At 45.0% G+C, this 15,815-nt stretch overlaps 1 protein-coding gene across 1 annotated transcript; it reads left to right on the top strand.

Annotated features, from left to right (window-relative positions):
• Positions 1-290: 290 nt before the first annotated feature.
• SNCG (synuclein gamma) lies at positions 291-15,407 on the top strand. The gene is made up of 5 exons (XM_010400852.3): positions 291-788; positions 5,717-5,758; positions 6,582-6,709; positions 13,849-13,926; positions 15,025-15,407. Exons 1-5 carry the CDS (start codon positions 668-670, stop codon positions 15,052-15,054), a joined length of 399 nt encoding a protein of 132 aa, XP_010399154.1. The 5' UTR covers positions 291-667; the 3' UTR covers positions 15,055-15,407.
• The last annotated feature ends 408 nt before the right edge of the window (positions 15,408-15,815 follow it).

Genomic DNA, 15,815 nt, shown 5'->3' with positions numbered 1-15,815 from the left:
GCTTCACCTGAGCACCAAGCTGTACCTGGTTCCCTTTTCCTCTCAGGATTTACTAGAAATAATGTTCTTGTTAATTTTGTGCAGGGTGGGTTCTGGTAAACTGCCAGACCAAGAAACCTTGACCTTACTTGTTTGCTACAAACACTGCCAGCATTACACGCTCTCCACCCTCTGGGGCCTGGGAGAGCTGATGTTTGGCTCCTGCTGCAACCTCGGGAAGATGTCCTTTCAGGAACTCAGCTCTTCTGCTAAAGTCTCCCTCTTCACGGAAACCATCCTTCAGTGACAACGTTGCAGCATATTTCAAAAGCTCTATCTGTCTGGAAATTCTCCAGTCAGCCCCTTACCTAGTGCTGTCGTCCTCCTCTCCCCCTCCCTTCTTAAAGCTTCCCAGGCAGATGCGTATCATTAATATTTCAGTATCAGCTGTACACGGGCATTGGCTACACTGCAGCACGCTTCATCAATAAGAGCCAGCAAGGGCTGTGAGCTTCGCCACACTGCCTTCATCCAGCACAGGAGGAAGAGCAAAGGCAGAGCCTGCCAGAGAAGCCGAGTATCTGCTGAGGGTAAGGCTGCATCTCGCAGTCCCAGCCTTGACGGGCTTTTTGCTGCTTTTGCTCCCTCATTCAGATCATCCCAGATAATACCCTAGCAAGCAACAAGAATGGATGTCTTTAAGAAAGGTTTCTCCATTGCTAAAGAAGGTGTGGTGGCTGCTGCAGAAAAGACCAAGCAGGGAGTGACAGAGGCTGCAGAGAAGACCAAAGAAGGGGTAATGTATGTAGGTAAGAGAGAACTAGTTTTGATGTACTTTTGAGCATGAGCAGCTGCATAGATTGTCTCTGAGGAAGTCCGGGGAAATCATATTGTGGCTGAAGCTTGGGGGTGACTAGCAGGATGGTCTGGATAAGATCCTGGGCTCTACAGAGTTGCTATGTAAACCTGGAGTGCCACAGCCTCCCCGTGCCTCAGTTTCCCCAACTGTTAGGCATAGAAACCACTACGTCGAGGGCGGGGGGGGGGGGAGGCAGAACGATATTAAGGAGCAGATGCTCAGGTGTAGGGTTTGTTTGACTATTCACTGATTGTTTGCAGGGTGAGTCAGACACTCTCCAGGCATCTGAGCACTGCTGGTCTCTGCCTCACCTCCACACTGGGAGAGACTCACTGAGGGGGTCCCTTAGAGGAGCCAATGGTGTTAGCAAGAGGGGATTGCAGGATGCATCTGTTTCCCCACAAACAAATGGGTTTATCCTGAAATCCTTCTCCTGTTCACCGACCTCTATCGTTGCCCGTGCACAAATTAACCTTGCTTTACAAGAGACGCCCAAATTCCTTTTGCCCAAAGAATAGGATCTGGAAAACAGCTTGCCTGATGTCCTGCCTAGAGATCTCTTTCACAGTTAATGGGCTGAAACCTCCCCTTTCAAGGTCACCCTCAAAACCCCCTATCTCCACTTATCTAGCACATGCAGTTATATGGCTGGATGGTCAGATATTCCAGATAATACAAACTCTAAAGAGTCTTAGGTTCCCAAGACTGATTATCTCACTGCTGATTACTGCATTTCACACAACTTCTTATTTTTGCTGGATGTGGGCGTGATTATTTTTGTAGGAAAGTTTACATGCAGACTCTTCCTGCTATCATACTGCAACATCCACAGCTGTACTTAGCTACTATATTTAAAACTGCTCTATTGCCAATAGCTACAGATATGTATTTGTACATTACAAATTAAATACAAAATCTGTATGTAGCAGGTCTGGCAATGTCTTCTTCTTGAATTTTTAAATACTTAATTATTGACATGCTGGAAACGAGTGGATGTAACAGTTCACATTTCAATTTGAAGCTGACCCACAAGAAAAAAAGGTAAGCAGCATCCCTGTAAACAACTGAACTAACTACAGTGAGTGAAATACCAGTCTGAGAAATGTCACATTTGGGTGTCACATTGTGGCATCATTACTGCTCCATCTGCTTCCAAATTTGAGTTGTGTTGGGGTTATTCAGAGTTTGTATACATAATTCCTCACATCTCTGTTCAGTCACGTTGTACGTTTCCACACTGTGACCTGGTTTTCATTGTTGCACAGCCAAGAGGTCTCTTTATGAGATTCTAACCTTTTCAATAAAGTTTTCTACGAGTCTAAAACTAAAAAGCCATAAAACCTTAATCTCTGAATGAGGATCAAATAAGGGTCAAGGTGAGGATTAAGTCCTTTCTCCTTTTATTGGTTTGTTTTGCTGGTATACTGCTAGTTCCTGCCCTGTCATGCTCTGGACAGAGCTTTGCCTTGGCCTGCTGATTCAGTTCCTGTTTGGAAGCTCAGGCCTTTAGGGAAAATTCAGTCTTTCACAGGCAGGAAAAGTAACGGCCAGATGCTGATTAGCTCAGAAAATAAGGGTTTTGTTGTAATAACCAGAGAAGGTGGAGGCGTGGTATATTGGTTAAAACTGGAATGATTAGTATGTTGTTCATGCTGCCTTTTATCACTCTGTGCCACGTAAAGAGTAAATCAGAGACCTGAACTGTTCCTTCCTTGCTCCTTCCCTTGCAGAGCCCTATCCCAGCAGCTTCATCTAGAGCATTAGGTGATGAGACTTGAATTTTTGGATGCTAGGAGAGAATACTACTCTACTGAACCTTGGGGGTCTTTTGAAAACGTCAGGAAAGGGAGCAAAATCCCCAGGGCCTAGGATGGATGAAGTGGATCCCTGGCTTTTATTCAGGTTTGTGTTAACTCATTGCTGACTCTCCAAGGAGGATTCCAAATGTCTGGGCACAACCCCCACGTCTGGTGAGTCACTTGCTGCTCCCAAGGAGAAGGCAGTAATGCTCACTCAGAGGCATCTGTCTGGAGTGAACAGTGTCACTGGGACACTGTGGCCACCTCATCCCCCCCATCTGCTCCATGCAGGTTCAGCTCCCACAACCCATGCCAGAGCAGGAGATGCCTCCCTCCTGTGCTAAGCCTGCAATGCGGTGCTCCTGCCCTGCCACCGGCCTTGCTGAACGTGTGGGGTAGAGAGAGGGTGCACAAAAAAGAGAAGGAGAAATCCTGTATCATGGGTCGCACTTGGTGAAATCACAGTTTGCTTTCCAAATTCTAACAGCTTCTGAGTGTACTGAAGTGGTAGGGGATCCCTGTATACTTAATGTGGATCCAGCAGCTGGTTCAATGGGCTGTCTTTTTTTATTTGGTTTAAACAGGGGTGTAAGTGATGCTGAAGTTAATTCATTAATTTAATGCAAAGCTGCATCAGAGTATTGGGTCATTATAGTACTGTTTAGTGCTATAGTTCTGGAAGCCTCAACACAGAATGCACTGATAGTTTTCCAGAATGATTTTCGACCCTGTGTGTTGCAGAAAGCCCCAACACGCCGAGCTGTTTTTAAACTGAGTGATTCCTGCAGGACTTAATGCACATCAAAATATCCCTTTCTACTCTAGACCTTCTCCCAGTGCACAGCACTCCACCACCTCAGTCCCACCCTGGCGGTCCCAAAGCTCTTACGATGACTCACGGCACTCAGAAGAGGCAGGATGCATGAACTTTTAATTCTGTGTACAGAAGCTGCAGGCAAGGACTAATGAGGGAAATAAGATTGAGCATCAGGTGATTGCTTTCTGATTCAACAGATGCGGGTTGCTGGCAGCAGTGTGCGCCGGAAGGTCGGGTTTCATGCGGTGCATAATGGATGGGAGCCTGAGTCATCGGGTGTGGCTGTGCTGGGAGGATGAGGCGAGCTCTCTCCAGGCTGCAGCAGTGACTCTTCCCAATGACATTGCTTCTGTCATGAAATGGATTTGGATGTTTTTCCTCCATCTGCATCCCTCCTTTCTGGAATTATTTTTCATCCACAAATATAGCACCTACCCACTCCCCTATCCCTGTAAAAGAATTGAGCCCAGATAGTCACCTTAAAAGTCAGGCAAAAAGCATAGAGGAGTGCAGCTCTTGTCTCACTAAACGTGTTTACTGCAAAACTGAAAGGCATGAAAGGCTGGCACAAACCATGTCCTTTGCTTACCTATCAACTGCTCTTTGACCAAAAACCAGCAAAGGGCTAAGCTTGGGCATCTGTGTCTGATACGAGACAAGCTTGGATGTCAAATCAATATTGTGGCAGTCTTTTATTGGAATGGTACTGGGAGGGAAAACGAAGCAGGATGGTGTCTGGATCGAACTGTGTGTGTTTGGCCCCATTCAAGGGCTCACATTCATGGCTTGAGACCTGCACCTGCTCTGCTCAGGGCTGTGCTTCTGCACACGTTTGTGTATCATGGAAACCATTATTTAATCCAGTTCACAGCAGTGCACATGTATCATGTACATCACTAGGAACTGCAGTTTACAGCAGTAACAAGTAAAAAGGTACAAAGAGTTCATCTCTTGAGCTTTAAGACAGTTTGGGAGCGTGGAGTGAAATGTTGAGGGCATATTGTAGTAGAGCAGTTTTGTTCCGCCCCAGGCAAACATTGCAACCACCGAAATAAATCAACAATTGAGAATTACATTCAGTAATACATAACGTGTATCAGGCAGAACAGAGCTGGGCTGGACCTGTTGTTATCAGGGCACTGCACCTGTTTTGCTTTTCAGGCTGTTAATGAGAACGAGCTGTGGGTTGTAACTGGTTTCTCCCACCACACCCATGGATGCTCCACTACTATGGAGTCAAAAAATCTGCTTGGTTGTTGTCCATTTTTATCATTTTGATAGGTGGCCATAGAAATCCTACTACTGTATCAGTATGGGAAACTTGCAGAGAACCGGTATAGGTGCAGATGATTTACAATATACAGTAAAGTGGGACCAGTGGAGTATTTTGGCACGTGTTTCTTTAACTTCCAACAGAGATACATTTGATCCTTTATTTTTTTAATGTGTAAAGCACCTAGTTACCATGGGGACTGCCCATCTACCATATGAATTAACTTATCTGCAGCAGTATCAAGTAGAAGGGATATATAGCTGGTCACTTCAAGCGTAGAGGAAAATCAGAGAGATTAATTGTTCCTTAGGGCTATTTGTGTTGCATCCTGTTAGCTTTCCTGCATTGAGAACAGTGAGATAAATTACAATGTAAGCATACATATGGTGTATTTTCATAATTTGAGATAAAACCATCTGCTTGCTGTGTATTGCTGTGAGCAGGCACTTACAGCCTAGGCTGAGGCACCCAACTGGGAATCTAGTAAGCAGGTATGTAGTAGGTGGGTAGTGGTTCTGTAAATTCAGTCTCAGGTTCCTCCAGAGTCTTTGTTAGTGGTATAGAATGAGAATTTAAATGACCACTGCAGCCAAGTATCCTGCTGAAAGGCAGGGGAGAGTCACAGATGTGACTTCTTGTCTTGCAAGACTGAAGTAGGTGACATGTTACCAGGTGATTTTATTTGCAGTCATTTTTACAACTAGCTTAATGTTGGTTTACCACCACTCAACTGCTCATTTTGGAAATATTCCAGGGACAATTTTTCAGGTCTAGGCATCTCCAACTCTTGACACAAAGGTACTCATTGGCTTTATTGGGGAGGGAAGCTGTCCTCTTTTCTGGCTCTATGAATGGTTTGTGTCTGAGCAGGAGGGTACCAGCAGCAGCTCGGTTCCCCACTGCACTTTCTCGCAACAGGAAGGCATCTGTGTCCAGAAATCAGGGTGTTCTTTGCCAGGCACACTGATGGATTGTGTTTCCTTTCACAGGCACCAAAACCAAGGAGGGTGTAGTGCAAAGTGTGACCTCAGGTAAGAGCACAGCCCGGGAGGGATGTGGAAATCTGTGATGCTTTGTTAGACCTCTTGAGAAGGCCATCAGCCCTGCCAAGGGGGAGGTCTCTGTGGGACACCACTGATCTGCCTGACTTTCCTGCTGATGAATGGAGGCTACTTGCCAGGAGCAATGGTTCAGGGTCTGGCATTTTCAGGGATATGGATGGGAGAAAATATTTAATCAGTAGACTAGGTCAAAAAAATTTAACAAAGGTTACTTGGCAGACTGGGGTGATTCACAGCAATTTAGACATTTCACGATGTGAGGTGCACACAGACAGGATTTACTTGCATCAGATCCTGTCTGGCCAAAACTGTGGTCTTTGGGAGACTCTTGTCGCACAGTCAGGGACCCAAAGGGTTCCTTCTAGGGTGTCCTAAACTCCAAGGCAGAGCAGCCATATGGAATGCCCTGAAGGAAGAGGAATGGATCCTTTCCCAAGGGGTATTAAATTAAACGGAAGGTACTCAGGAAGAGGTCATGCACAATTTGCAATGCAAAATACCTTATTTACACTGTTGTCTCTTAGTATCTGACAGTGAATTTTTCAGTCTTCAGTTGCCCACAAAGACTGACAGACTGCAGTGCTGCTCTCTGAGCAGCATTTTGTGTCAGACAGAAATCCTCACGTACACGATCTAAATTCAGACATGAACTAATCTAAAAAATCCAAACAAGGACTGCACCAGGGCTAATTTCTTCTTTTCTATCAATGCAATCATTTTATCATCCCAGGGAATTTGGCAGCCTTCTGGCAGTGTCTAGTTTGCTGACTTTCTGCTTTTGTTGAAACTGCAGTTGCTGAGAAAACCAAAGAGCAGGCCAACGTGGTGGGAGAAGCTGTAGTAGCCAGTGTGAACACAGTGGCAAACAAGACTGTAGAAGGAGCAGAGACCATCGTGGCCACTACAGGAGTAGTAAAAAAGGTATGTTTGTTTCTTCTGTCATGTGCAGGACAGAAGAGCCTTTGGATTACAATTAAACTACCTGCAAACAATTATAGTTAATGGTTTTACATATTTCATGAAATGTTTTCAGCAATATCTGCTTTTGTATAATACCTAATATTATCATATAATGCCTAATATAGTCACAGAATCATTTAGTTTGGAAGGGACCCCTTGAGATCATCTAGTCCAACCCCCTTAGGTCCAATGAGAGAGGACTGTGTCCTACTGGGTTTTGAATCTCCGTGCAAGGAGACTCCACAATATCCCTGGGAAACCTGTGCCAGTTTTTGACCACCCTTATAGGAAAAAAGAGAACTGTTTTCTTCTGTTCAGATGGACACATTAATCACTGGGTGCCTGTTGTCTCTTGTCCCATCAGTGGGCACTGCTGGCAAGAGTCTGGCTCTCCATTTTCTTATGAATGTAGAAAAGCATTTTTCCCAGAGACTTGAGTAGACGTGTCTGGGCTGCAGTGAGCATCTGGACTGAGTCAGAGCTCTGGAATGTTCGTGGTGGGAAGCCATGGGAGCCAGCATTTGCCCTCACCCCTGTGCCATGCTGGTGGGATGTACAGGCTTGCTCTGGCCGTGGCAGCTCCAGAGGCAGCAGAGGGCAGCAGCAATTCAGGCACAGCCTGGTTCCAGCAGAAAGCCTGACCCTGCTGCTCTGCTTCGTGCTGGTTTGACAACAACGAAGTGCTTATTGATAAAGGCCGTGTGACCCAAATTGTGTACGGATTAAGCCAGATTCAGACAAGGCATCTTCTGTCCTCCAGCCTAATTTGACAAACAGGGCTGCTTCAAGTGAGGGGATTAAGGGGCATGTGAAGGAGCAGAACAGCTCCTTGGATGAAGGCAGTGTTGATCATTAGAGAAGATGCTTCGGTAACAAACAGCACCCATTTGTACAGAACGAGGCCAATACTTGGCAGCTCTTTGGTAAAACCGGGCTCTTTTCCCTCTTCAGAGAGTGTCATCAGTGCTGTTGATGGCCACATGAGCTTGATGAGTCACAACAAACCCAAACCCAGAATCAAAGTGAAGCCAGGCTGGCCAAAATTGTTTTAATTGTTCAGATAGTCGGCTGATTAATTTCCTGACCTGCACATAAACACATTGTGATGTGAAACAAAACTTCTACACAGCATATAAATCCTGAGAGAATAGCCTAACAAAAGAGGAGAACAGCAGCTACAAGTGACGCAAAATGTCCTCCTGAAAGCATGTGAAAAGGGCAGATAGGGGAGTTCTGCTAAGCCCTTGGGATAAGTTTAATCTCTATTCCCACAGAGAACAGCAGTTAGGCTGCAGGAGTGCAAACAGTGATTTCTAATTCCATGGGGCCAGAATATCCCTTCCTACCTTTTGACTGACCATGGGGTGATTGACCCAGGAGAGTGAGGAATTTGCTGATGGTAAGAATCCCTGCTGCAGATATCAAACTGTCTCCCCTCCAGCAAGGACTGAGCAACAGCAATCTTCTTCCCCTTTCCTCCTAATTGTGAACCCCACCTCAAAGATTAGCATCTACAGTTTACAGCTAATTTCAGAGTTTAAATGAGTGCAAGTTTTCCAGAGAGCGTCTAAACTGTCATTCTGCTGTCTTCCATTGATGCCTGACTGCTTAGACTTAAAATGGAGGTTGATTAAGAAATAAAAAATTAGGATGTGTCACATGATAAAGGGCAGAATAAACGGAGCCAGGAAGCTGCTTTGGATACAGCATCATGGTGTCATGCCAAACAGCAGAAGTGGGCAGCTGACTGAAAACAGGAGGAGAAAAACAAGACAAATCACAGGAAAAAAAAAAATTCAGGAAAAATATTTGTTTCTGTGAAAGAGGGTTCATCTGTTCTGCTAGTTTAGTTCAGCTTAGAAGTGCAAATCTTTTATTCACACTCACCCACCATACTTTAGCATCTAGCTAGACACCTTTTGGATCCAGCTAGACACAGAAGATTGAGCTCTGCATGCACACCGAGCACATCCCCACTGCTAATGGATAATTGCCATGGAGCCAAAGCTGATCCAGAGGGAGGGCCCTGAAAGGAGTGTAAGGAGTTGTGCTGGGCTCTCAGCACTGGGTGGTTTTTCTCCAGAGCTGCTCCTATCACGTTACACAATTTGCTAATGGAAATACATCCAGGGTTTGCCAATAGCAGCACCAGGCACTGTAATGCATGTGCGAGATACACTGGAGATACACTAAGAGTGATAAGATACAGCTTTTAAATGTTTAAACAGTGAATACCCACTGTCATAATCTTGCAATCCTGGAATCATCACAGGCATTTCAACCCCTGATATTCGAGAGAGCTGTTGCATCCAGTCCTGAGACGTGTTTGTGCTCCACACCATCCTCCTCCTTTCTAATTGCACAGAGCACTTGCCACTATCCTATTTGGGTTTTCAGCTATCTCCAGGGTTGTTCCCTGCAGTGTTGTTCCCTGGGCTGTTCAAAGTGCCAGGGATCTGTGAATGCATGGCACTGAGCACTGCTGTGGGGTGCCTCAGGGCTGGGAACTCGAGTGGGGAGGCATGTCCCCAGCTGACCATTCCCAGTATTAATATCAATTGCAGAGAACTTGTTGACATTTAATCTGTGCATTTGACAGCTGGGATCAGTGGCAGGCACACACTAGGAAAGAGAGGGGAGCTCTAAGGGTTTTGGGTTAAGTTTTGCTTGGAATAGCTGTAGGGTGCTTGAGTTCTATGGCGTATCAAATGGTGGCTTTGGCCACGGGAAAGAATTCAGCCCTTTGTTTCATCATGGCAGGCACTGGAATGTGGACGCCCTGGCAACCTGCTGTTCCTTACTGTCCTTGGGGGGAGCACTCAGAGCCACGCAGAAAGAAATGAGGCTGAAGTGATTCTACACCTATGGAGGGGTGCCAAGCACCAGATGAGAACAACCTTGGGTAGTGCTGGCACTGCCTGATAGAGCTTTGGCAATGACCTGGTCACTGCTGAGTACAAGAAAATATTCACTGGTTTGGGGGAGTTTTTAAGTATTAACTAAAAAAATCTATAAATTAAGAGATTATAAACCCTCCACAATTTTTCAGATGCACAAAGGAACAAAACCTATCAATAGTGTGTTCTGTCTGTGGCTTTGCACCCATCCCCATCCCTGGGGTGGACATTAAGAGATTCCAGTGAGATAACCACCCACTAAATATCCCTGCCTTAGAAGTGGATTAATCCTTCGTCTGTATGACACAGCACAGAGCTTGCTGCAATGCAGACACCACGTGGCTGGGAACAAGCCCATGTACATACACACACTCTCAAAATGTCCCTCAGGGTTTGGAACAATTTCTCCAGTAACAGATGCTTCCCTACACCCTCCACCTAGATCTTCCCTTTAGATCTATTTGTCCTGTCAGTTTCTATGATTCAGTTGTCAGTTCATGACTCTGTCACTTTGAATTGGGTCTGATCTTTGTTTTACTTCACTCCATAAATTTAATGAGCGTTTGTCAGTTATGTGCAACTGCTGGGCGTGTTCGCTGGCGTTTCTGTGCACCTGATCTGGCGCACGTGGGCCGCACCCACACCATGGCTCATCTCTTTCATAACAACTGCACGTCTTGAGTGTGGAAGGCTGATGTGCATGGCTTTAATTCCCTTCACTTACACCCTGCGACGCCTCTAACGCAAAGACAGTCGCACCCAAGGAATTAGAAGCAGGAACTGAGTGACCTCCCTGTTCAAGTTAGATTGGGCTGGACAACTGCCACTAGAAGAGAGCAACCAAGGGCCTCTCAGAAGCCACCAAGGGAAGAGCTGCTAAGCAGGAGGAGCAGGGAAATCAACAGCAGAGCTACCTAACAACTAAGTAGAATAAATAGCTGAAACTTCTTCCCCTTTGTGTTCAAGCTTCCCTGTACTTAGTTGATGCAGTGATGCATCCCAGTGGTATCCTTCCACATCTCATGGAGCAGGGGAGACTGCAAAAGTGGCATGGAGTGGGGTACTCTCCCTACAGGCACTTTTTCTGTGCTTCCCTCTCAGTCTCATTAGTGCATGCAGGCATACATTTTCTCATGCAAAATAGCTGAGTTAGTGGCACTGGTGAAGCCTTAAAGCCTACAAGACCATGGATGTGCTTCATGGCTCAAGGCCGTATCCCAGCAATCCCATAGGATACACTGTTAAATATGTATTATTTGTATAAGCAGTCCCAGGAAACTGTCAGAATCTGGCTGCTGGATAAAAACAAAGCCACCCAAAAGTCTACCTGGATCTGTAGGGTAAGACTGGAATCCTGCATGGCCCTTTGTCTGTCCTGTTGGTGGGTCCACTCACTTTAATCAAGGGTTGACCCCTTACTCAGAGCTGTCAGCATCACTCTGAGCACACTCAGGCTGAAACCTGTCCAGGACAGCTCGTCCACAGGACCTGTCAGGCTGCCTGAGGGGTTCCAAGGGAGTGGTTTGGGGATGCTGCCAGGCAGCGTTGTGTTTGCTCCAGCACCCAAGGTCAAGAGCACTACAGGAAGCTGAACCTCTCCACCTTATGCAATTTATATCCCATTGAGGGCTCTTAAATTTGTAGCAGATTAGGCTGGCAGTGAACCTCTCTGGCTTTACAGCCTTAAAAGAATAGTAATAATAATAATAATGAAAATAATAATGAAATCTTGCTTGCTACTGAATTTGTTGAGATTTGATGAGTATATTCCAGCATCCAATATTTGGACTGTCTCTGTTATATAAGGAAGATAATCTTAGTAAGATTGTTTATGTCCAAATATTTGGGGACAGCAACAGAACTCCTGCTGGTCTATAAGATAATATAGACAAAAAATATAAATCCCACTTTGTATATGGATTCATACAGCAGAACATACAAGCCAGTTGCTGAGGAGCTGAAAAAGGGAATTTCATAGAAACTGTGAAAATGAGAAATCTGAGGAATGAAATTGTAATTAATTTCTTTCAGTATTTCTGGGCTTTTAAAATCAGTTTTTAAAAAAACTTGTTAAGATAGCTGAACTCAGAAGCCTATAGTACAGTCTGTTTAAGATCCCTTAGCATTGCACAGGAATATTTTTATAAACAGCAGGTCTTAATTTGTTGAGTTTTTCATTCGTGATAGCTGAACATGTACCTATGTTTCATAAATTTAGTGAAATATTGTATTTTATATATATAGATCTTCTGTGGTGTATATATTCTGCATAAAAATATATTTTTAAACACACAAAATATTTTAAAACTTGTATAGTATTCCTGGAAGGAATTCTAAAGTCTTGTGTTTCACTTAACTATTATGTTCAAGTACTTCACTTTTCTTTCTTCACTAGCAAAAAAAGATTCAACTGCCCACCCAAAAATAAAAGAAAACAGCCCATAGCAAACTAAATATTTAAATTTTTTTCCATTTTAAATACTTTTTTCTAAGAAAGCACGTAATTTCTGAGGGGAAAAATTCAGCTTGCCCTTTAAGAGCAGGAGAAGCATTACTAATTGCTTCATGGTTTCAACATGCCTTTCACTTAGAAAATGTTACCCCTTTTAATGAGGAGATGAGCACTGACAGGAATGGCAAAACTCTTGCAGTCCCCCAAGGAAGTTGGATTTTCACCCCTTCTTTCTTGCCCGGCATCGTTCTGTGGGTCAGTGTTATAGCTGGAGCTAGTGGCCAGGAATTTCTGGCTCTTCGTCCAAAGTGAAGACCCCTACACCACATGGTCCTGCTCTGTATGTTGTCTTCCTGAGCAGTTCCTAACACTCAGCTAACACCCAGCTGAAGAATGCAGCCCTTCCTCAGCTCCTGCTCCCTATTCTGGGCAGGGTGGAAGCGCGTGAGAAAAAGGCTGTGAGGCAACATCCCTAACATGGCCTGACACCTCTTCATCCTGCTATTGTGCTGGTTCCTCCAACACCATTTAGAAACACCCTCCAGAAACTCAGTTGCTTCCCTTTCTAAAAATAGGTGGTTGATTTTTAGCCTTCTGCAGCGGTCTTGGCAGAGAGCTCGATCTAAGGGATCTAACAAGCGGCACAGTAGCTGAACAGGGATTCTCCAGCCCACACATTGCTCTTGGATACAGTGTCCTGAGGGTGGTCCTGAGAAAGGTGTCCCTCTTCCAGGACTCTTTCCACATCTGCCAGAGCCAAGCTCCCTGCCCACAGGAACAATAGGTGGTCATACCCTGTAGGAAGATGGGGTGCACTGCGCTGTTCCTTGTGTTCCTGCCAGCTATTCCCCAGTTTTCCCAATGCACCTTAGGCAGTTGCCTTTGATTGACCGTCATGATTTCACACAGCAGCTGGTAACTCCACCTGCAAAACACGATGAAACACCTGCTGTTGCAGCTATTGTCAATGGCTTGCATTAGAGGTTTCTTTCCTTTCCACCTAACAATAAATAATCTGTTTGTAAAGCTTCAAAATACAATTTGAGGCTATTTACCTCCTTTGGCCTAATGTGCACTGCTGAGTTATAAGGTGTAGATATGCAAAGTGTAATGCAAATGCAAATGTAAAGTGCTTTAAAGCCACAGGCTGGATCCTCAGGCTGGATGAGCCTCCATAAATTGAGAGTAGTGAGCTGTTTGCTGGCAGCAGGAGAGCTGACTCATTTCAGAAAGGCTGTGGCCGAATGGCTCCATCAGAGCAGCGGCCTCTCCTGAAGAGACACAGGTCTCCTTGCAGGAGAAACTGGCTTCTATCATGTGCAGTTTGATGTCATTTGGTTACCTGGGCTTTCTTAACACAGCTCAGGCTGGTACCAGCAAGAGTCATTTCAGCCAACAATGCAATGCAAGTTAAGGGCACGTTCCTTAGGAAAAGATGATTTATTTGTTCCTCCCAAATTTCTTCACACTGAAGGAGTCAAAACTCTGGTCTCAATGACAGAAAAAGAACTGATTTTCTGTATGAAAAAGACCGTAAACCAGGCTGTAAGAAATTGAATTGGCTTTTTCATAGATATCTGCTCTAACCAGTGGCACAACAAAAATGGATTTCAAGCAGTATCTGCCATCTATTAAAGCTGTTGTTTTGCTTGCATGTGTTATGCTCAACCCCATCTTGCAGTCTGTCTAAGATTAGGGCAGTGACTCTGCATGTGGCAGCAAGGACAAACATCTTGCTTGTGACTTGGCAGGAGGACCTGGCAGTGCCGCAGCCGCCCGAGCAGCCCAGGGTGGAGGGAGAGGGGGCCCCAGCGAGCACCGGCACGGAGGTGAGTGGTGCCACAGCCCTGCTGCCCCGGGCGCTCTGTGCCGCACACGGGCTCCTTCTGGGTTACTGGCTTCCCCCTGGGAGGATCTCCCCTTTGCCTCCTGTGGTTATGGAATTGCCATGCAAGGAGCCCATCACTGTTCCCACTTTCCTGAGTTATTGGACAAAAACCTGAGCTCATCTGTTCTCACTTTTGCCACTTCCTTATCTTGGGAATTTTCCATCAGTGACAGATGGACAGATTGGAAACTGCTGCCTGAGTTGGGTTGATTTTGGGGTGTGAATGCACATATAAAAGTTAATGCTGTCCTATGGTTCTGTCATCACATGGAATAGCTTTTTCCTGGTTGCAGCCATGCTTTAGAAGAGATTTAGATAATGTTAGGTTTTTCTATAGATTTTTCTGTATTTAAATTCGTTCATTTAATTTTTGAACTGTTCTACTTGCAATGTCCTTTTGAAGCCCTGGGTCAAACATCAGTCTCTGGGCCGATTTGAGGTCTTGAACAAGGATGACTGGATGACTTTTTGTCCAACATGGGCAACAGGGGCAAACGCATCTCGTGTGGTATTTCCTTTACAATTTCAGTGTTAAGGCCTTTGTCTGCCCCATTCACAAATACTGCATGCACCCAAACCCCACAGTTTCCAGCCTTTCTGAAGCTCAGACTGTTTTCATGGTCCCCGAAGCTCCCAAAAGTCTCAGCTTGCACCTGCCACTCTCTGCCAGCCGTCACCCCCCAACTGCCAGTCCCAGAAATGGGCCCCATAATCCCACTGGCTCCATGGCTGCACCAGTGCTGATGCCAGGAGCACAAAGCAGGACACGCCTGCCAGTGGAGCCGAGCCCCACCACGTGTGAATTCACACCCTCGTTTTCCCCAGAGATCTGGGTTACATCAGGAGTGTGTCTGGTTTCCAGAAGGAATGGATAATTCATTTATTTTCTGCATCACCTACGGTCTTCATTGTTTTCTAGCTGTTTATGGGGTTTTGTGTGGTGACTATCAGCATTGATTTTTCTCCTAATTTTATTTATATATGTTTTTCACTGGAAATATTTACCTAATTCTGTTTTCTTATCTGTCTTCTCTCACAGGGTGAAATTGAAGGTGATCCATCAAGTTAGGGAATTCTAGCTCAAAAGAGACCATTCCAAGAGCATACATGAAAATATTAGCTGACACCACAATAGGAAAATCCCACTGTCCGTAGACTAACTACATGCAGCTCTGTAGTCTTTCACTTGCTTCATAAACCAGTCCTACAGTATATGTAAGCCAGACTCTTCTAATTGTAAGTAAAGTGCAGGTGTGTACTGGGCTGTGTGTCTTTTCCAACCTCCCTCCTGGCCTCCCAGTTGCTTTGTATATTTTGGTTGGACTCACTAATCTGTGTCTTGCATCCTTATGCACTGGCACTTGGGATCTCTAGGCATTGTGGAATTTTTTTTTTTTAACTAATAAAAAGTGTTTGAACAAGTTTTTTTGTCTTGTCAGTTTTGTTTGCACATTTTAGATGCTGATCCTTCCGAACTGATGCATTCTTCCTGTAAAAGTGCAGTATTAGAATACAGGGATCTCAAAACTGTAAGGGCCTTAAATCATATTGTAAGAGATGAAGAATCATGAGAAATTGTATTTCTTAAGTCAGTACTGTAGGTAGTCTGGCTTTCTGTCTCAGGGCTGAAAAACAAATATTTCACTTTTTAAATACTTGCCATGTTTAAGAGAGAATGTGGGGGGGTGATACTGGATGAAAGGAGGCCTTTTAAAGGAATGTGAAAGTGATGTTGAGCTCAGTTTATTCTGTTTGCACCAGACAGCTGCCCTGACATCCGGGGGTAACAAGCTGCCAGAAGGTAATTGAAAACTGTGATGGGCACCAACC

This window comes from Corvus cornix, chromosome 6, assembly GCF_000738735.6.
Source record: "Corvus cornix cornix isolate S_Up_H32 chromosome 6, ASM73873v5, whole genome shotgun sequence".
Lineage (NCBI taxonomy): Eukaryota > Metazoa > Chordata > Aves > Passeriformes > Corvidae > Corvus > Corvus cornix.
The sequence above is the reverse complement of the archived record's forward strand: the minus strand, read 5'-3'. Positions and strand labels throughout refer to the sequence as shown.